The 22,492-nt window shown below is 37.9% G+C and overlaps 1 protein-coding gene across 1 annotated transcript; it reads left to right on the top strand.

Annotated features, from left to right (window-relative positions):
• Window positions 1–9,451: 9,451 nt before the first annotated feature.
• On the top strand, window positions 9,452–22,201 carry LOC307146702 (uncharacterized protein; the record flags this gene model as incomplete). Its single annotated transcript, XM_079850912.1, has 10 exons — window positions 9,452–9,464; window positions 13,457–13,873; window positions 14,388–14,651; window positions 14,769–14,780; window positions 14,864–14,935; window positions 15,681–16,073; window positions 16,196–16,594; window positions 16,696–16,776; window positions 19,556–19,936; window positions 22,107–22,201. 10 exons carry the CDS (start codon window positions 9,452–9,454, stop codon window positions 22,199–22,201), a joined length of 2,127 nt encoding a protein of 708 aa, XP_079707038.1.
• Between the last annotated feature and the right edge of the window lie 291 nt (window positions 22,202–22,492).

The following is a 22,492-nucleotide window of genomic DNA, read 5'->3' as shown; positions in this document are numbered from 1 at the left end:
GATCGCGCGGCCTTAATCAGATAAGTTGCAGACCACCTTTAGTAAATACACCCACTGGTACACATTGCCAGTATAGCAGGTTGAAGTGTCCTAACCAGACGTGATGCGATAAGAAGGACCTGGCTACAGCCTGCAGATACCTACCCTGATATAGCTCGATCATTTTTCATAGGCATACATGTTAGAAAATGTGTCCGTAGTCGGTGTAGGAAGGAGTATTTCATTTAAAAAAACTGGAAAAGCTGTACAGTTTCACAACTCCTTCATTATAAGGCACAGCCTTGTAGTGAGCCTATGTGAATTCACTCCCCTACAACCAACCAGAGCGTTATCCCACCAGCGGAGCTAGTTGATAGACCGTATCTGGTCGGCAAAACTACGAACACATCTTCCTTTTTAAGAATGACTTAAGTGCCGTTCTTTGTTCTTTTCCCAAAGAAAAGCTTAACACCCAAGTCCTCCAGAGTCGCGGCCAAAGCCGATTCGAAAGACCGCTGTTCGCCAGCAGCAGCCATTCTTTGTTTTCAAGTAGCAGGGAACCGCCGCAACTCTGCCGTCATTATGTTAAGCCTGCCCGCCGACTCTATATATATACAATGTGATTGGCCGGACTAGAGTTTGGTTTTTCCAGCTCGAAAGCCAATGGAGAGTTGTTAGATCACCCTGGCTGCAAAATAAATTTTTCTGCCGCTAGGGTGCGTCTAGATTTCTAGACTAGAATTACCACATACTTCTGACTCAGATCAAACTTACTGTAAAAAAACCCCACTATTAACATAATCATCTAAACCTTTGTAAAATACACGACAATGACTCATTTAGCCTATGATATCTTCCTTTCAGATGAGAACATTTCTTAATGCAGCATATATTTTATTTAGTTTTAACATGTACAATAGCATACTGCCTACATTTTTAACTCGTTTAACAAACATTCTAGAATCAAAAGCCTTTAAAACTGTAGCGGCCCCTCGGCGTCGACAAACGAGACAGAGAGTTTCGACGGGTGCTTAATCTTCTTTATTCCGCTCGCTTTGAGCGCCATTAACCGTGACTTCGATAAACGTTGTGTTGTAGCACCGTGAAACTACATAAAGAAACAATATACTCATAAATAAAAAAACATATGTACAAATGACAGATTACTTAAACAAATACACATTTACAGATACCCAAAAGGCAAATAAATTATTACATACATGAGAAATTAACCAAAAGAGCTCGACAAATAACACTTGCCATACGAAATTATATATTACTTTAAAATACAACATGCAAACACACAATAAAGACACATACCTCGCTCCGCTTGCCAAAGGGGTACTAAAAGAACCAAAACGTAAAGTGCATCCACCTTTTTACAATATATATTTCAAAACTTTGTAAACACCACGTGAGAACCACAATGTGCTCCTCGTCCGCACCTCTTTCTTCTCCCTGAGTTACAGCTTACGTTACGTAGAGAGCGTGCGTGCGCGCACACAACACGTTTAAAGGGAAACACACACATACATATTTTGCGGTCATTTACACTCCCACCAATTATGAAATGATGAAAGAACAGGACAAACTGTGAATGAATCAGAACATGATTTCTGAACATCAATATGACCGCCTTCAAACAGTTTATATGCATGCGAAGTCTAAAATGTTAGGTTTTATAGAACTTAATTACATGGTCTGATGCAATGGAATCACAAAGCAGTCGTTGATTACTCATTTTCAATAAGTACCACCAATTTTTGGATGGGCCTTTCAATGACTGTGGGCTTGGAGCTTTGATTTTGTTTTCGCTCCCCTAACTGCAACTTGACTCGCCTTACAAGACCATCACTTCCTTCACTGGTTCCCACCACTCGGCCTAATTGCCACTGACCTCTGGGAAGCATATCGTCTTTGATGATTACAACATCATTCACTTGAAGGTTACGACGAGGAATATGCCATTTCTGACGTGCTGCAATGTTGAGAAGGTATTCCTTCTTCCAACGACTCCAAAATTGTTCGATTAGGTATTGAACTCTGCGCCATCTTTTAGTGGCATACACATCTTGTTTTACAAACTCTCCTGGAGGTGGAAGAGCAACATCAGACTTCATCATTATCAGATGGTTTGGGGTCAATGGTTCGAGTGAATTTGGATCATTAATCCCATCTACCGTTAGAGGGCGGCTGTTTACAATGGCCATTGCTTCATAAAACAGCGTTCTGAGTGATGCGTCATCAAGCCTGCCTGGGCATAAAGCAAGTGTGGCATTGAGTACATTTCGCACAGTTCGTATCTGGCGCTCCCAGACACCTCCAGCATGGCTTGCAGAAGGAGCATTAAAGACAAACTCGCATTGCCTTTCTGTAAGAAAGATCTCTAAGGCGTTGGTGTCAATCTCTTTCAGTGATTTTGCGAATTCATTTTTAGCTCCAACAAAGTTAGTGCCGTGGTCACACTGAAGTTTGCGAACTGCTCCTCTGAGGCTGATAAAGCACCTTAGGGCATTGATAAAGGAGTCTGTAGATAGGTCCTCAATCATTTCAATATGGACTGCACGAGATGATAGACAAGTGAATAATAGGCCATATCTCTTAAGCTCCTTACGAGCTCTCTTCACAATAAATGGCCCGAAACAGTCCATACCACAGTACGTGAATGGAGCGGAAACCTCAACACGTTCTCTGGGAAGTTCTGCCATACGCTGTTCTTCAGCTGGTCGTCTGAGTTTCCGACATTGCACACACTTGTGTATGAACTTGGCGACGGACTTACTGCCTCCAATGATCCAAAATCCATTCATTCTTAACTCCATTTGAGTTTGGCTTCTTCCCTGGTGACGAACTTTCGTGTGGTAATATGACAGAATTAGTTTAGTGATGTGGTTACCTTTTGGAAGTATTACAGGATGTTTTAGATCTTGACTGAGAGATGAGTGTTTTAGCCTCCCACCAACACGGAGGATGCCATTGTCCAAAATAGGATCCAGAGGGTACAGTGCGCTTGAATTTGGTAGAGCTTCTCCTCTTTCAATTATTTGCATTTCTTTTGAGAATGCTTGCTGCTGTACAAGCTTGATGACCACCTTAGCAGCTCTTTCACGTTCTTCAACTGTCACATGATCACCGTTGTACATCTGTTTGTGGCCCAATCTGTTTATTCTTGCAACCACCCTTAGAAGCATAGACCAAGAAGAGAATCGACTTAAGCGACTGAGGATGTCTGCTCCGTCTCTGACTGAGGTCACAAAGGTTTGGACTAATTTAACTTCAGGATCACCGACAAGCAGGTTCACAGGTGTGTATGGTGTTGCATTTACTTCCTGTTCCCACAGGAATTTGGGTCCTGATAACCACATTGATGTAGAGATGGCAGACGCATTAAGCCCTCTAGATGCATAATCAGCAGGGTTATCTGTTGTATTTACATAACACCAATGACTAGGATCGGTGACATCTCGAATCAGCTGCACTCGATTTGCGACAAAAACATGAAACCTACGGGCTTCGTTGTTAATGTATGCTAAAACGACCTGCGAGTCTGTCCAGAAGAACTCTTGGTCAATCTTCATTTCCAGCTCATTTTTCAGCATGACACTCATTCTGGCAGATACGACAGCGGCTGAGAGTTCTAACCTGGGAATGCTTATGACCTTTGTAGGTGAGACCCTGGCTTTAGCCATCACCAGACTGCAGTGGACTTCACTCTTGTCATTTTTGAAGCGGAGGTAGGAACAAGCACCATATCCTACATTACTCGCATCAGAGAAGTGGTGTAACTCTGTTCTGACTATGTCACTGAAGGTATGTGGGTGATAACATCTTGGTATCAATACTTCCTTGAGTTTCAGAAGATCGTTTTTCCAACCCACCCATTGAGAACGCAAGTCATCAGGAAGTTCGTTGTCCCATTCAGTACCTCTACGACACAGTTCTTGTAGGATACACTTTCCCTGTAGAATAAATGGGGCGACAAACCCAAGAGGGTCATATAGAGAGGCTATAACAGACAGAATACCACGGCGAGTCAATGGTTGATCCTTAAGGTCAATGCTGAAACTGAATGTGTCATTCTTTGTTGACCATTGAACGCCGAGTACGCGTCCAGCTGGTGTTGCTTCAAGATTAAAGTCAAGAGGCTTTGATGTTGTTGCCTTTTCTGACGGGTTTAAACAACTCAGAACGTCTTCCTTATTTGAGTTAAATTTGTGAAGCCGTAAACCTCCATGTTTACACACTCTTTGAGCTTGCATTATTAGTTCTTTGGCTTCACTGGTTGAGGGAACGCTGGTTAACCCATCATCCACATAAAAGTTCTTCTCAATGAATGCTGAGGCTGAAGGATAGTTAACCTTGTGCTGCTGTGCCAGGTACTTTAGGCCAAAATTGGCACACCCAGGTGAAGACGTGGCACCAAAGAGGTGGACCGCCATGCGATATTCTTGAGGCTCTTTCTCCAAGTCTCCACCCTCCCACCATAAGAATCTCAGGTAATTGCGTTCATCAGGTGGGACGAGAAACTGGTGAAACATCTTCTCTATGTCACAGGTAACTGCTACTGGCTCCTTTCTAAAACGGCACAGCACTCCCACCAAGGAATTGGTTAGATCAGGCCCAGTCAGAAGTGTGTCATTTAGAGATATACCACGAAACTTTGCTGAACAATCGAATACCACCCTCAGCTTGTTTGGTTTCTGAGGGTGGTACACCCCATGGTGTGGGATGTACCACACTGTCTCTCCACTTAATATAGCTGGAGCTTGTTCTGCATCACCCTTGATAATCATCTCTTCCATGAAAGCCTTGTAGTGATCATAATACTGTTTATTGGACTTGAGCCGTTTCTTTAGGTGTTGTAGTCGAGCAGTTACTAGCCCTTTGTTGTTGGGTAGTGAGGGTCGGCTGCTGCACTTAAATGGGAGAGGAAGCTCGTAATGTCCATTATCCTTCTGATGAATATTGGCACTGAGGTGCTGTATGAAACGAACATCCTCTTGTGACACACATTTATCCTCATAAGCTTTCTCATTGAAATCTGACTCAAGAATTTTCAGGATATCATTGGGCGATGGGACAGGTATTTCCTTTACTGCAACACGGTGGACAAAACTCTGATTTCCTTGTCGGTCAAGGTGTGGATTAGACAGGCCTATAATACTCCACCCAAGCACAGTTCTTTGCGCGAAAGCCTCATTTTCACCACCTATAATGGCTTCCAAGGGAGCTAGAGCAGATGGGCAGTCAAATCCAATTAAAAGTCCGACTTCACAGTTCAAAAGTGGTGATAGCTGACTTGCTAAGTGTCTGAGGTGACTCCACTGAAGCGCTGTGTGCTTGGTGGGAATATACGACTTGTCCACTGGAATGAAGTCTCTTGTGTATGCTTGCTGTAGTGGTATAGAACTTGCAGATTGTAGTCCTCTTACTTTAAGTCCACAGACTCTCTTACTGGCAGTGATCGTGTCAGCAGCTGTCATGGTGCTGAGCCTCAATTGCACAGGTTGTGAGACAACATTCAAACTTTCAAGAAGATCTTCCAAGATGAAACTTGAGTCGCTCTGGGTGTCAAGTAGAGCATAAGTTAGTACTTCTCTTTGGGGTTCGTCCACTGTAGAGATGAAAACTGGCACAATGCTGGAAGTAGCAGGAGAACATTGAGTAAGTGCGTGGGTCATGACTTTATGAACTTCCTCATTCGCTTGAACATTCGTAGATGCCCCTTTAGGGTCCTTTGAAGGAGCTTTATCCCTTTCTTCATGTAAGCAGGTAGGATGACTTCGACCACACGTACCACATGTATGTCTTCTTCTACAGTCTTTACTCATGTGTCCCTTTCTGAGACATCCAAAACAGAGGTGGGTTTCATGAATGAAGGCTTTCTTTTCTTCAATAGTCTTTCCAGCAAATGTAGAGCATTGAGCAATGTGATGTTTTTCATCCTTGCAGAAAAGGCACGATGTCTTTGGCTTAGAGATGTACGTCTCTGGTCTTTTTGAGCTTAAGTCGTTCACCTGAACCTTTGTACTGAGAGCCTTAGCACGTTTGGGGAACCTTTCATCTGTGTTCCTTTGATTCACAAATAGCGCAGAGGTTATAGGGTTACAAGCTATTTTTGCTTCCTTTTGCAGAAATTCTGTGAAGCATTTGAAACTTGGATAGTCACCTGATGTGTCTAGCTCTTCCACCACGATTCGGTTCCACATTCTCACAATCCATTCGGGGAGTTTCTTTAACAGCTTGTGGTTTTCTTCAGAATCATTTAGGATGGCTAATCCTTTTACGTGAGGAATTGCCTCGACACAACCTTGTAGGAAATCTGTGAAATCTCGTAATGCCAGTGGGTCATTTGCTCCAATTTTGGGCCATCTCATCAGCTTGTCTCGAAACGCTCTTTGGATGACGAACGAGTTCCCGTACCTTTCCTGTAACACTTTCCAGGCACCTTGATACGCATCCTCAGAATTTCTGTAGAAATATCCCTCCACCGCTTTGCGAGCTTCCCCAGCAAGGTAATTCTTCAGATAGAACATTTTTTCACCAGAAGGAAGAGGTTTTCGATCAATGAGGGCCATGAATGACATCTTCCAATCTATGAATTTTAAAGGGTCACCAACAAAGACAGTGGGTTCTGGAACTGGCAGCCGATGTGTGCTTAGTGAGTTTGCTATTTCTTGAGCTAGATTTGCAGTTTCCTGAGGTGTTGTAACTTTATATCCTTCACATGATGCTTGCTGAGGTAGGAACAACTGTGCTTCCGGGTTCAGTTGAGATGTAAGCTCTGTCCTTTGGCAGCCAGTGTGAATGCTAGGGCCTTCGTCATCTTCACAGCAATGAAGGTTGCCTTCCAAATTGTTATACACTTTGACACGAGCTGCTGCTACTTTAACGTCTTTGTCAACTTGTAGCTGTTGTAGCCGCTTCTTTTCCTCAACTAGCCTTAACTGCATTTCAGCCTCCTTCTGCTTTATGTCCGCTAACATTCTTGATTCACAAAGCTTCCAGTCATGCTCCATCTTATCAAGCTTAGCTTGTTGATTGTGAATTTCTTGTAAAGCTTTAGCTTGTTCTAGTTTCGCTGCAAATTCTGCCTGTGCATCAGCACGCTTACTTGAGACTTTAGAAGTCTTTGATTGGTTATCGGATCCCAGTGATGACTCTGAAACGACTGTGTTTGTTACTGTACATCCAAAGACGGATCCATATTCATCCTTATTCAGCACCTGCCTTACTCTTTCCTTCACAAGTTCTTCGTTGTAACTTTCATTAAATGTTTCCAGTCGTTTACTGACAAGATCAGTGATCTCTGCAGTTAGTGCAGCGCAGGCATCCATACGTTTAACAATGTCTGGAGTAGTAGTGTGGTTACGCAGAATCGGTTCATAACGCTGATAGACTGAATCATGTCTGCCTTGAATGTCCTGCTGTATTTGCTCCAGGTCTTCACGTGTACAGAATGTTTTCAAATGTGATCTAGCCTCTCTTGCAGCCTGCTTCCAGGACTCATATGTCTTATGGAAGGACCTTTCCTGTTTCTTTGCTTCGAGCTCATGCATCTCTCGACCTTTCTCTGTTAAGCTTCTTTCACGTGAGCTTGCTCTGATCTGTTGCACTGGTGAGTTACTTATTTCTTCAGCTGGAAGTGGCATCTCCTCAACTGATTCAACTTCCTTTTCAGGTGGGTTTTCCATGGCCTCTTTAATGTTGTTTGCTTCTTTAAACTGGGCAACTTAAGCTATAAGTGATACCATTTCCATCAGACCTCTAAAATGTAAGCACTCAAAATATTAGCAACGAGAATCAACACAAATGCAAACTGTAAACACTTTTAACATTTAAATATTTCCCTTGTAATAGATCAGAAATTTCAGTGTTTACAAACAGTAATAAAGTTAACTGTACTCTTTGTGTATGACTTTTTAAATGTCCAAGATAAATCTTCAACAATCAACGTTCAAATTTAACACACAAGTTTTTTATAGACTTTAAATAATCAAGTAAACTTGAATATTTTCTTGTGATTTGACATATTCAATTTAAATGTCTCTTGTAGTTTTATCCTTCAATTTAATAGTTCAAAAAAAATTCTTCTTTCCATTTGAACATGTCAACTTACAGAGTTCCAATGAATGGATGCAGCTCACGTGGGAATACGATTTAACTCACAGTCTCAATCTCATCTGTAATGGTAAACGGTGCCTTGCTACCACCTTGCGATCTTTCCCTTTAAGCAGTTATAATGACGTCACGATCCGCTGTGACTGCGCAGACGTCCGCAGCGCCGTGCTGATCCTCGTGCGGCGTTGTGATGAACTCTCTCGAACAGGGCAGCAGCGAAGCGATGCAGTCCCGATAAGCGTCGAGTTTCACTGTAGCGGCCCCTCGGCGTCGACAAACGAGACAGAGAGTTTCGACGGGTGCTTAATCTTCTTTATTCCGCTCGCTTTGAGCGCCATTAACCGTGACTTCGATAAACGTTGTGTTGTAGCACCGTGAAACTACATAAAGAAACAATATACTCATAAATAAAAAAACATATGTACAAATGACAGATTACTTAAACAAATACACATTTACAGATACCCAAAAGGCAAATAAATTATTACATACATGAGAAATTAACCAAAAGAGCTCGACAAATAACACTTGCCATACGAAATTATATATTACTTTAAAATACAACATGCAAACACACAATAAAGACACATACCTCGCTCCGCTTGCCAAAGGGGTACTAAAAGAACCAAAACGTAAAGTGCATCCACCTTTTTACAATATATATTTCAAAACTTTGTAAACACCACGTGAGAACCACAATGTGCTCCTCGTCCGCACCTCTTTCTTCTCCCTGAGTTACAGCTTACGTTACGTAGAGAGCGTGCGTGCGCGCACACAACACGTTTAAAGGGAAACACACACATACATATTTTGCGGTCATTTACAAAAACCTTTAAAAGCAATTCAAGTGTAGTCAACTGGTCTCTGTTCTCCTGTTTCCACGGTATACTCTAAAAAATAATTCTGTGGCTTAGTAAATATTACAGAAATATTTCACTTTATTAACTTAATAAAATCTCTGAATATCGTTTACTTGATTGTTTAAGTTACACATGCCAAAATAATTGAGTAAAAATCCAACAGTTAATTTGATCTAAAATTTACAGATATATTTAAGTTTTTTCAATAAAATTATTAAGTATTTGACTAACTAATTATTTCTTTATACTTAATATATTTGTAAAAATTTCTACAAAAATATTTGAGAATATTGAATTAAACTGATCTGTTTCAAGAAATAAAAATATTACTTAATTCAAATCAATATTATTAATATATTTAACACTCTTAAGAAATTGAGTAAGTTTACTCAATTAAAACAATTAGCCTTTCGCCGAGCCCCGCCCCCCTTAGTTACTGTTGCTACGTCCGACAAACAAATGGTCAAACACGACCAGCGCGACAGATTGCCATGACGGGAAGGGGTATCCGTGCGTGTCAGTGACCATTTTTTGAGCAATACCTCCGCGATATCCTCCAGATCGAGGCAAAAGGGGTTACAGTATGCAGTGGAGGGATACATTCAAAATATAAAAATACGCAATGAAGGAGACACGACTACTATCGAGGCTAATGCTTACCGGTCTCAAGCGAAATCTGAGAAACCCCATGACAATCGCAAAAAAATCTCTAATAGCCTACCCACGCAATCGACATAAACACACTTGCAGACGGCATCTTGGAAGTTTGTGATCAACCAACATCCGTAGGCATCGTAGACCTCTTCTTCTGTCTTGATTTTCTCCGATTTGTTGCAGACAATCGCAGTTATCTGAGCTGTTAGCTATATTTTGCTCATTTTTATTAGCAAATTTGATTTGAATTTTTTTGTTCCAGTTCAGCCCTGCTAACGTAATGTGCTTTGTTCTTGGGGAAGGGAAAAACTAACGTTAGGGTCAATTTTTTTGAGTGTAAAAATGTTTAACCAAAAAAATTGAGTAAATAATAGTTAAGCTTTTTACAGTGTAGTGGTGCTGGATCTCTTGCGGGAGCTGGGCTCGTGTTCGGCGGGGTTAACTTCAGACCGCCGCCTGCTTTTCACTCATTACCGAAAGATGCTGTGACTGACTCCATAACCTGCCCATAATAAACAAACATTGCACAGTTCTGAGAACATATTTTAACATCTGAAGTAATTAGATTTAGTAGGCTATTTTTAGAAATAAAATTATTTGTTTTATGCAAGGGATCATGCAAAAAAGACCAATGCAACACTAGTTAGGTAACTGACATATGTTGCCAACACTAGTTAGGTAACTGACATATGTCTTTATATGTTGCCTTGCATAAAATAAAATGATTTACAGCACAGTAATGATTTTATAGATTAAATAAAACATAAAACAAATGTAGGCCGACTTCGCCGAAGAAATGCACCAAATCAGCGGCGCTGAGAACTCTCCAAAAGAGGATGCAAATGCTCGCGCTCTTGCATCACCAAATCACTGTAAAATGTAGGCTTCCGCGATATTGCCGGAACTTGAATGATGAAAAATACGTTTACAATGTAGCCTTTAAGAAAAAGGTGTAATGTACATTATGATAAGTTTTGCTAATGAAATAAAAAGTTTGCTTATTTGCAGATCAATAGGTAAATGTCTACACTTATCTTTCTTATTAGTGCTGAAGAATGACTAAAACTGGCTAGAAAAAAAAAAAAATTGATTAGTGCTTTTTACTTTTTAAGTACTTTAAAAATGAATTACCTTTGAACCTATTTCATTGGGGTATCTGTACTTTTACTCAAGTACTTGATTTGTGTACTTTAACCACTGGAAAAAAAAAATAATAATACAAAAATAATAAAAACGCATTATTGTAGTGACTACTGTGTATGACTGTTCATTAGTAGTCACTTCATAGTTATATTTCTAAATAGTAGTAGTTAATTAATAGTAGTTCTTCAGGAGGTATGACAGAATTCAATAGCTATTGATTAACTAACTGTTACTTAACACAATCATAAAATTCCATTACATACTGACTAGTTAACACATCTTCCTTAGTAGTTAACAGTAGTGACTTAAGTGTTAATGAAGAATTACCTATTAGTTCTTCAGTAATTTCTTATTAGTTATGTAGTAAGTGGGTCATTCTATAGAAATGTCCATTTTTCTGTCCCAAACCTTTACAGAAATATTACTCTTGAAAAACACTTAGGATTACAATTTCTTTATATTTTAAAATAAAACAATATGTTATTTGAACAATTATACCAATTACACATAAAAATCACACTGATGATATCACTTGATTTATCTCATGATTTCATGTGAAGCTTTTAGTTGAACTGACCTACATTATTGTTAGGGAATTGTAAAAAAGAAAAAAGAAAAGAAAAAAATAGAATACAAATGGATTAAACTATAAATTTAGTTAGTATACCATGATTGACAACATGTGGTTTGATACCTTGCAGCAGCCATTTTGTAAAATGATTTTTTCATGAAAATTGTCACTGGTGTTACTGTCACTGGTGTCACCTTATTGGTAACACCAGTAACACCAGTGACTCCTATTGTTATTCAAAGCTATTCATTTAGATTGTATGCCAAATGTAACAATTTAGTCTCATCTACTTAATTATAGTTGAAGAATAAGTATATTTGGTCTTATGCATGTTATTGGTGATTCATTGTGTCACTGGTGTTACTGTTTTTTTTGTCACATTTACATCCATTTAATTCTTCTACACTCAAAAGTTAAGATTTAAAGGATTGCATTATAACTTGATAAAGTTTTCAAATATTTTTATTGTTACAGCAAAACATGGTTAGGAAAATGAACTAACATCATTCAAGAACAATTTTAACAAACCTGATTAAAATAAATAAAACATAATCTCCTTATTTGTTGCATTATTATTATTTTTCTGTAACTCTGACTACATGTGCTGAAAAAAATAGAAATAATATTTCATAAAAACCTTTAATATTGCCAAAGTAGTAATGTAACACCAGTGACAAAAAAGGTACATGCAGTCTTTAAATAAATGCACAAACAATATAGAAAATAATTAAGCTTTCATTTATGTGTATTTATAAAGTCAAAGGGTAATCTAATAATGTGGTTTAAGTTTAAATGTTAGAAAAAGAAATGCATTTTAAAGGATTAGTTCACCCCAAAAGGAAAATTTCCTAATAATTTACTCACCCCAATGCCATCTAAGATATCCATGTCTTTCTTTCCTCAGTGGGAGAGAAATTATGTTTTTTGAGGAAAACATTTCTGGATTTTTCTTCTAACAATGGACTTCATTTGTTACCATCGTTTTTAAGTCCAAATCAATGCAGTTTCAAAAGTCTTTGAAATGTTTAAACGGGCTGTACGTGATCACAGCTGAAGAAGAGGTTGTTATCTAGCGAAACGATAGGTCATTTTCAAAAAAGAAATTATAATTTATAGACTTTTTACCTTCAATAGTTCGGATTGAGCTGATCAACAAACGGACAGGGAACTACATCATCACGTTGAAAGGTCACGCCGGCGCCGGCAGAAGAACCGCCCCACTGTTTACAATGCGCCCATACATAGGAGGATAGTTCAAATAGTATTGTTTGCTATTATATATATAGTAATAGTATTCAGTGAATATGAATATGAATATGAATAGTATATGAATAACATTCTGATATGAATAGTAGTTCAAATAGTATTGCTGGTGCCGGCGTGACCTTTCAACGTGATGACGTAGTTCCCTGTCCGTTTGTTGAAACCCCCGAGTATGATGTAAGAGGAAATCCACAAATGAGTCAAACATCTAGAAATAAAGCAAAACAAATTAAAACAAAATAAGTTTTCTTTAGATATTGAGAGACTGAAAGAGAGACGATAGTAGATGTGAAAAGGATAGGATAATAGGAAATGTCATATATTACAAATACTGTATATTGAAAATAAAGAAAATATATATTTGGTCTTATCGAGGGAATGCGCTGAATGTAGTAGTTTGTGGTCTGGATAGGAAAAAGCATGAAATATATGATTTACAAACCCTTATTTGTCCTTTACATTTGTACTGTTATTTATTAATTTGTTTATTTTAAGTTTATTTTGAATTGTTCATACAGTAAACATCACACTCTTTAATTATCTGATGATGATCTTGAATGTAATTCCTTTATATGTTTTGTTTCAATGGGAAAATAATTTTACCTAAATATTTGAATCTCACATTTATCATCAAAGTTCCATAAAAGTATAACTTTGTCATAAGTCGAGATCAAGGGTCAGTTCTGAGAGAACGGTATAAAGGATACACTTGTTGTAGGTTTAGTCAGTTTATTTAGTTCATCCTCATTTTACCACCCCAATATCTTCTCTTTCAGACAGACACAGATGTTAGATGTTTACCTGTACTCTTGTGTTTGACACATCAGTGAATGAGTGAATGAGTCTTTTCTCTTTATTCTCTCAGAACCTACAACTGATCCATGCTATGATTATAACACTCTTGATGAATATTGGAGAGACATACGGCAAAGCCCATATCAGTACTATGGATATGATGACACTCTTGTTGAATGGAGTGGCTGGTATCGGCTGTATCTGAATGGAGAAAGTGCCCAGATGTCTGAGTGGTGTATGAGTAATGTGGGATGTGGTGGTGACACTGCACTGTATCTCAGCGGTTCTCATCCAACACTTGAGGATGGAGTGGAGACCCATGAAGTCTGGGGAACTAGTTCATGGTGGTGGGAGTGGGAGGGGTATTACAGTGAGTGTGCCGCCTACAATTCCACATCCATCCGAGTCAAAGCCTGTCCAGGAGATTATTACGTCTATGAATTTGTCAAACCCAACATATCATCCCCCCAGCCTGTGTACTGTGCAGGTACAATATTCAATCTTATCTTTATAATTTTTTTATGTCAGTATAAAGTGTAAATGCTCTTACTATTAGATAATTGAACAAACATATTTTGTTTTATGAAAATAAACATGTTTTAACTAGTGGTTTGCAGTCCATTACCCATTCTATATAGTAGGTTATGTTACAGATCAATAGCACCTAGATCTCTTTGTTACACAATTCCTCAAATTACACATTATGCCATTTGTTCAATAATTAATAAGTAAACTAACAATGTATTTGAAAATATTGTGATATTTCTCTACAGTCCTCTTGTGCCTATCTGAAGTTAAGTTTATTTCTCAGATTGAAACTTATTTGCACAGCTTTTGTCGTGTAGACTTGCCCCATTTTGAGCCTGACAGTACACCACTGGTTAGAGTAAAATTGCTCGAAATCATGTAATTAACCATCATAATTGGTCTTATGGTATAAAACTCTTATGCTCTTTAGGATGTAATATATTTTAACAGTACTTTTGCAAACTCCATGACAGTTGCTTTCCAAAGCATCAGCAGTGATCCCTGCTACAACTATGAGTCTCTGGATCGTCCCTGGAGAGCCAACAATGAAAGTGGAGATTACATCTGTGATGAACTTTTCTCCTGGAATGGCTGGTACCGGCTTTTCTACTATGGAATGGACATCCGGATGTCAGAGACCTGTGTTAGTTCATACACCTGTAACACAGACCTCAATCTGTGGCTCAATGATCCTCACCCTCAGATAGAGGATGGAGTGGTGACCAGGGAGGTCTGTGGTGATAGTTATTGGGGAAGCTGCTGTGAATACAAGTCAACCCCCATCAGAGTGAAAGCGTGTCCAGGCAATTACTATGTCTATGAACTTGTGAATCCACAATCGTGGTGGTGTTCAGGATACTGTACAGGTACTGTGCTTTCCTTATTTATTTAAGAATTTCAAACCTTTTTGTAAATGATTTCTCAATTACATGAATTTCCTTCTTTTTAGATGTCAACACTATTTCACAGGCAGTTTCCACTACAAGTCCAGATATATTCACTGGATCTACCATCACCTTGAGTAAGTTGCAAATAATATGAACGAATATATAAGTGTTATTAAAAATTATAAAAAAATTAAATGAAAGATTTGCATTACAGTTTAAATGGAAATTTTTATGCATAAACATTTTCACTCTTACACAGTCGCATTGCATATAAAATGGTTTATGAATCTCATGATTATTACAGTGTTTGACTGGTTCAGATTTTCACCTTTGACACGCAAATCCGTGAAGCGCTCCATATTTTTTTGTCGGCTCTACTCTGTACACCTCACTTTTTAATGCTCCTCATGATAGATGTCCAACACTCACACCCACATTCAAGAAAACAATAACTAAATCAACTAGGAATAGGGCCGGGTGGGGTGCTCTGTGGAGGGCCTGAAGAGTGGGGTGGGGTGGTTCTGGCATCAGGTGCCCCTGGATCCAATCCTGATGATTGCAACATTTCAACACAACAATTTTCATCACTCACACACTTACACGCACGGACATGTCTATTCAAGCACACACACACGTTCCTGCTCCACCAATATGTTTCATGATGTTTGCAATCACAAGCTCTGTTTATAATTTCAATGATTTCAAATAGTCATTGTATACTGTACGTTTCATGTCTTTTACACTTAATTGGGTTTTGTAAGGTTTGTGTGTTTTTGTTAATATTTGAAAAAAAAAAAAAAAAAAAAAAGATTTTCACCTGTGAAGTTCATCTTTGTAATATAACTTGTTTGTTTTGGTCTCATCATCTCTTAATAACAGATTATGACCCGTGTAATAACTACAACATACTCAACAACTACTGGAGAAGCACACTCAATTACTGGTCTAGTTATGGATTCATATCTGATCATGATGACACTCGTGTAGAATGGGATGGCTGGTATCGACTCTTCATTGATGGATCAAGTGCTCAGATGCCTGAGTGGTGTTTTTATTACATGTCATGTGGAGGTTATAGTTCTCTGTGGCTTAATGGCTCTCATCCTCGGCTAGAAGATGGAGTTGTTACTCGTGAAATTTACGGCTCCCGTAATGATCAGTGCAGTCGCTACAGATCCGACCCGATCCAAGTCAAAGCTTGTCCTGGAAATTATTATGTCTACAAATTTACCAGACCAACTCTTTCAATCCCAGCTCCTGTATATTGTGCAGGTATATTCATTCATCTTTATATCTGACATGCTTCTCATGAATTGTACTGATTTATATTCATATTATTCATTTGAATATATTTAATCTGCAATAATGCTCTCTTTCTATTTTTTCCTTAATAGTACCTTTCTCCACCCCAAGTGTCGATCCGTGCTATGACTATACCAGTCTGGATGAGCCTTGGAGAGCCACAGACAACCCTTACTATAATAACTATAACTACTATGGATGTGATTATAATGTGGAGTGGAATGGCTGGTACAGGGTGTTCTACAATGGTGAAAATGCTCAGATGCCAGATTCATGTGTAAATCAGTACATGTGTGGCACTTATTACCCACTGTGGCTCAACGGCCCTCACCCACAGCTGGAAGATGGAGTGGTCACCCGTCAGGTCTGTCTCTCCTCATGGAGCGGCTGCTGTACTTACACATCCCACCCTATAAGAGTCAAAGCCTGTCCAGGAAATTACTATGTTTATGAGTTTGTCAAGCCAATATTTTGTGGAGCTTACTGTGTAGGTGAGCACTTACTCAAATGATCTTCAGCCATTAACTTTTCTGAATTTTGTTTGAATTGAAATGAAATGATTGTTGTTAATATAAAATGTTCCTAATACCAGATCCCTCAAGTCAGTCCATCTCATCAACAACCGAAACAATCCCATCCATAGAATCCATTACTCCACCAATCACAACCTCTGGTAAAGTATTGCTTCCTTTATAAACTCTCTTGAGCATCTTTTTGGACTTGTATTTTTATTAAACGTGATCTCTTGAAGTAAATTCATAGCTAAATTAATTTCTACAGAAAATATTTACAAAAATCACATTAGTAAAAAGCAATACAGCTCACAAATGATTATGCAAACTCTATATATTTAAATGTAAACAGAATGCATTTTTAGACAAAGTGATATACAGTATCTCACAAAAGTGAACTGAAATTCAGTATCTCACAAAACTAGAACTGAATTACTCTGGCTTAAAGGGTTAGGTTCGAGACTTTCGTTCATCTTCGGAACACAAATTAAGATATTTTTGATGAAATCTGAGAGCTATCTCACTCCTCCATAGGCATCTCTTTAATTGAAACTTGCTGGCCCAGAAAGATAGTAAAGACCATGTTTAAAATAGTCCAAGTGACTACAGCGGCTCAACCTTAAGTTTATCAAGCAACAAGAATGCTTTTTGTGCGCAACCCCCCCAAAAAATAACGACTTTATTCAACTCTTAATTTTCTTCTGTATGCCTCAGAACATAGGCTCACTATTGGCCAGCATCACACGCATCACACACATGGCCAGCGCCAGTATACTGTCTTTATGTTGTCTACATTAATTTGGAGATTAACTGTGGAATTATTACATTATAAATTATGTAAAAAACGTATAAAAATGTGTGTTTTTAATCGTGGTTAATCACAGAATTTGTGATTAATCTAGTTATTTTTTTATCATAGACAGCACATATAGCTGAAATATATATATATATATATATATATATATATATATATATATATATATATATTTATATATATAAGTGTTGTCAATCGATTAAAAAAATAACTAGATCAAATTACACTCTGATTAGTAAATAATGCATGCAAGTGTAATAAGCCATGAAATTAAATCAAAAGCAGAGATCTACAGTAGGAACAAGATATTTTTGCAGACTATTTAATATGAGAATAATATTTTTGCAAATAAGTGGAAAAGAGTGTTTTGAAAGAACTGGCTTCTTGAAGTCCATTTGCTTGTAATACTTGTGCTCAATTACAAAGGGACTCAGATTTGGCCGTTTTTATCTCGTTTTGTCAGCTGGATAAAAGAAGTTGTTCTGAAAGCTCACGACAAATTGTCTTCAGTTTCAACTAAAAATGCAAATGAAACAGTGATGTTAAGTAAAGAGAGTAAACTGTTTCATAACATAACCACTACAAAAAATACACATAAAAAAACATTCATTTATTACAGTTTTATTTAGTCGCTAACAAGCGTTTGTCCAACCAGTGTTCACATTTTCAAAACTCTAAACACAATTAGCACAGCATCAGTCTTTTGTGGCCATACCATTCACATATTTCTTGTATTTTTCACACAATATGCACACATTTCCATAATGCTTAAATTTTCTTAACAGACAAGCTATACCTCCCAACAAAATTATAGAGTGTTTTTGTAGTATTTACAAATGTTAACACACAACATCCCACAACAGCAAAAACAATATTCCAAACCTTAGATACAGTATGGACTGCATTTATTTACCATTTACATGAAACTTTTACCATTTTTGTAAATTTCATGATTTTAGCAAAATGTGATTTTGATTGCTAGCAAAATGTGTTGCTTTTTGAACAATGTCATGAAGAAACAAGCTTTTCGAGTCCATATGCATCTTCCTGTAATGATGCTGAAAATCCAGCTTTTCATCACAGGAATACTGTAAATTACATTTTACACATGACATACATATTTTTAAAAAGAAATCAGTTATTTCAAATTGTACTAATATTTTACAATATGAAAGTTTTTAAAAAAAAAACTCTGCTTCTGCAATGATATCAGTTCAAAAACAATATATCAGTGAGAGAGTCAAGGAGCTACAACGACAATATGTCCAGATATAGTGTACTGTATATTCAATTCAATGTCCAGTTCTATAAGCTTTGCACTTTGCAAGTAGGTAACCTACACAGTAATATGTTACAGTACAGCATAGTATACAGTGATGATATGATTTACATAAACTTTGTTTTGAGAGTTATGGAATTGGAGGCCAACCAGGCCCCTCATGAATTCATATACATAGATGAGGCAGGATTCAATCTGGCCAAAAGGCGTCGACCTGGACAAAATGTAATGTTTTTGCTGTTGTTTTTTTGTTCAGAATGCTCTTGTGTGTTTCATGGATATTTTTCTACTGTACCTCCTGTAGTAAACAGTAAAGGAATAAAAACTGATTTGCTTTTTACTGGAATGTTTATGAATGTGAACAGTACTGTACATGTGGACATACAGTTCCCAACCAAGAAATTTAGTGTAAATCGGTGGATTGCATGTTTTGCATGCAGATACCTGTAAAACTGAAACATAAAAGTCTATGCAGTTTTAGTAATGTCAACAATAGCCAGTATTTTGAAACCTGATGTACTTTGATTGACTGCATGTACCTTGTGAAGTGAAAACAAGTGTTATTCTTTGACAGAATAATTTCATTTTGAGTCAGATTTCCAGTGTTTTGGTAAAGTTAGTGTGTGCACAGAGAAACGTGTTCTGTTTTGAAATGAAGAGTTAGTGTATATTTAACAAAATGTGTTTTTGAGAAGACAATTAACCATTTGGCCAATTGTGTTTTGTAGGTGTGAGTCTGTGTTAAGAGTTTAGAAAAATTATTTGAAGTATGGGTAAGCGCTTGTTAGCGATTGAAAAAAACTGTAATTCTGCAAAATATATATTTTTAATATTTCCATGACAACAGCTCCCCCTGTTGACCCCTGCTACAACTACAATATCCTGGATGATTCATGGAGAGCCACCAACTATCAACATTCCTCTCAAATAATGTGTGACGCTTGGGTCAGCTGGAACGGCTGGTACCGTCTCTTCATTCAGGGTCAGAGCGTTCAGATGCCAGACACATGTGTTGATGAGTTTAGTTGTGGCACTTATGCTCCACTGTGGCTGAACGGAGGACATCCAACAGTTGAGGATGGAGTGGTCACTCGAGATGTCTGCGGTCACTGGAGCAATAACTGCTGCTATTTCCAATCCAATCCCATTAAAGTCAAAGCCTGTCCAGGAGATTATTATGTCTATGAGTTTGTGAGCCCAACTACCTGCAGTTTGGCTTACTGTGCAGGTAAATATATTTACATGTGCACTTTGTTCATGTAAAAGATATATAGATATATATATATATATATTATATCTAATAATTATCATTTATTTCAGATTCAAGCAACATAAACACTACCACTACTACTGTCACACCAGAGACAACCACAACCGAGACTACAACAACAGAAACTACAACCATGGACACTACGACTGGTAATATGATGTATTGTGTTACAATATGGAGGATTATTGATTGGCATCAGCAAATCAGATTAATATTATGTGATACATATAAATAATTTAAAATAATTTATAAAGCTATATAGGCTATTATATTGTATTATTAGTAATTTAATTATTACTATTATTATTACTATTATTATTATAGCCTATTCTAATTGCTTGGCTTCCTAAAACCAGTGTAAATGTAATGGAGACACTATATCACAACAAAAAAGAGGTCAATGCAAAGACTTTTGGAAGACGTTCCATTTGCACACTGAATATGGGTTTAAAAGGTCAGCCGCAAAAATAACTGTGCCCACTCCTTTTCAGGGCTAATTTTCACTGTGTCTTTAGTAAATCCGGACAGTAGTTTTTAAGGCCAAAAGATGGTTTGCGCTAATGCGAGTTGTTAGTAAATCTGGCCCAGAACCTGTCATTTCAACTATAGGCTACACTCTGCTAACTTGGCTTTTTTTTCTATTATTCAAACAACTGTAGAGAGAAGGGTGTACGTTTGTACAGTTCAAATTTGAAATCATAAGTGTGCTAAAACAGTCTATTGCTCTCTCTTGGCCCATTTTGTTGGATAATTTAGTATTTAGGCAACAACAACAAAGAAACTTTAGGCAATGTCTCACTTCAACTTAGGGAAAATGGGCAGTTATACTGTAATAATAAATAGTTATTTTTCCAATAAGTTTCACACAAAGAAAGAAGATCAAAGAGTGGTTCAAGTAAATCAAATTTGAATCAGGATGGGACAATGGTTTTATAAGAGAATTTGGGTCCTTCATATTCACACAGGGCCCAACAGTAACAGAAGTTCCAGGGAGCCCTCATAGTCCATGAGCCTTGTTTAAAAAGGCATTGTGTAGGCTATGGGACACATATATTCAAGCATAAATTAAAAAAAAAAAAAAATTCATTGTTAATTAGTTTTCTGAACCAAACTGGATCGCGCGGCCTTAATCAGATATAGTTGCAGACCACCTTTAGTAAATACACCCACTGGTACACATTGCCAGTATAGCAGGTTGAAGTGTCCTAACCAGACGTGATGCGATAAGAAGGACCTGGCTACAGCCTGCAGATACCTACCCTGATATAGCTCGATCATTTTTCATAGGCATACATGATAGAAAATGTGTCCGTAGTCGGTGTAGGAAGGAGTATTTCATTTAAAAAAACTGGAAAAGCTGTACAGTTTCACAACTCCTTCATTATAAGGCACAGCCTTATAGTGAGCCTATGTGAATTCACTCCCCTACAACCAACCAGAGCGTTATCCCACCAGCGGAGCTAGTTGATAGACCGTATCTGGTTGGCAAAACTACGAACACATCTTCCTTTTTAAGAATGACTTAAGTGCCGTTCTTTGTTCTTTTCCCAAAGAAAAGCTTAACACCAAGTCCTCCAGAGTCGCGGCCAAAGCCGATTCGAAAGGCCGCTGTTCGCCAGCAGCAGCCATTCTTTGTTTTCAAGTAGCAGGGAACCGCCGCAACTCTGCCGTCATTATGTTAAGCCTGCCCGCCGACTCTATATATATACAATGTGATTGGCCGGACTAGAGTTTGTTTTTTCCAGCTCGAAAGCCAATGGAGAGTTGTTAGATCACCCTGGCTGCAAAATAAAATTTTCTGCCGCTAGGGTGCGTCTAGATTTCAAGACTAGAATTACCACATACTTCTGACTCAGATCAAACTTACTGTAAAAAAAAACACTATTAACGTAATCATCTAAACCTTTGTAAAATACACGACAATAACTTGTTTAGCCTATGATATCTTCCTTTATTTCAGATGAGAACATTTCTTAATGCAGCATATATTTTATTTAGTTTTAACATGTACAATAGCCTACTGCCTACATTTAAACTCGTTTAACAAACATTCTAGAATCAAAAGTTAAACCTTTAAAAGCAATTCAAGTGTAATCAACTGGTCTCTGTTCTCCCGTTTGCACGATAGTGGTGCTGGATCTCTTGCGGGAGCTGGGCTCGTGTTCGGCGGGGTTAACTTCAGACCGCCGCCTGCGTTTCACTCATTACCGAAAGATGCTGTGACTGACTCCATAACCTGCCCATAATAAACAAACATTGCACAGCTCTGAGAACATATTTTAACATCTGAAGTAATTACATTTAGTAGGCTATCTTTAGAAATAAAATGATTTGTTTTATGCAAGGGATCACGCAAAAAAGACCAATGCAACACTAGTTAGGTAACTGACATCGCGTCTTTATATGTTGCCTTGCATAAAATAAAATGATTTACAGCACAGTAATGAATTTACAGATTAAATAAAACATAAAACAAATGTAGGCCGACTTCGCCGAAGAAATGCACCAAATCAG

Source organism: Squalius cephalus (genome assembly GCF_949319135.1).
Source record: "Squalius cephalus genome assembly, chromosome: 19".
NCBI lineage: Eukaryota > Metazoa > Chordata > Actinopteri > Cypriniformes > Leuciscidae > Squalius > Squalius cephalus.
This window is presented reverse-complemented; position numbering and strand designations above follow the sequence as displayed.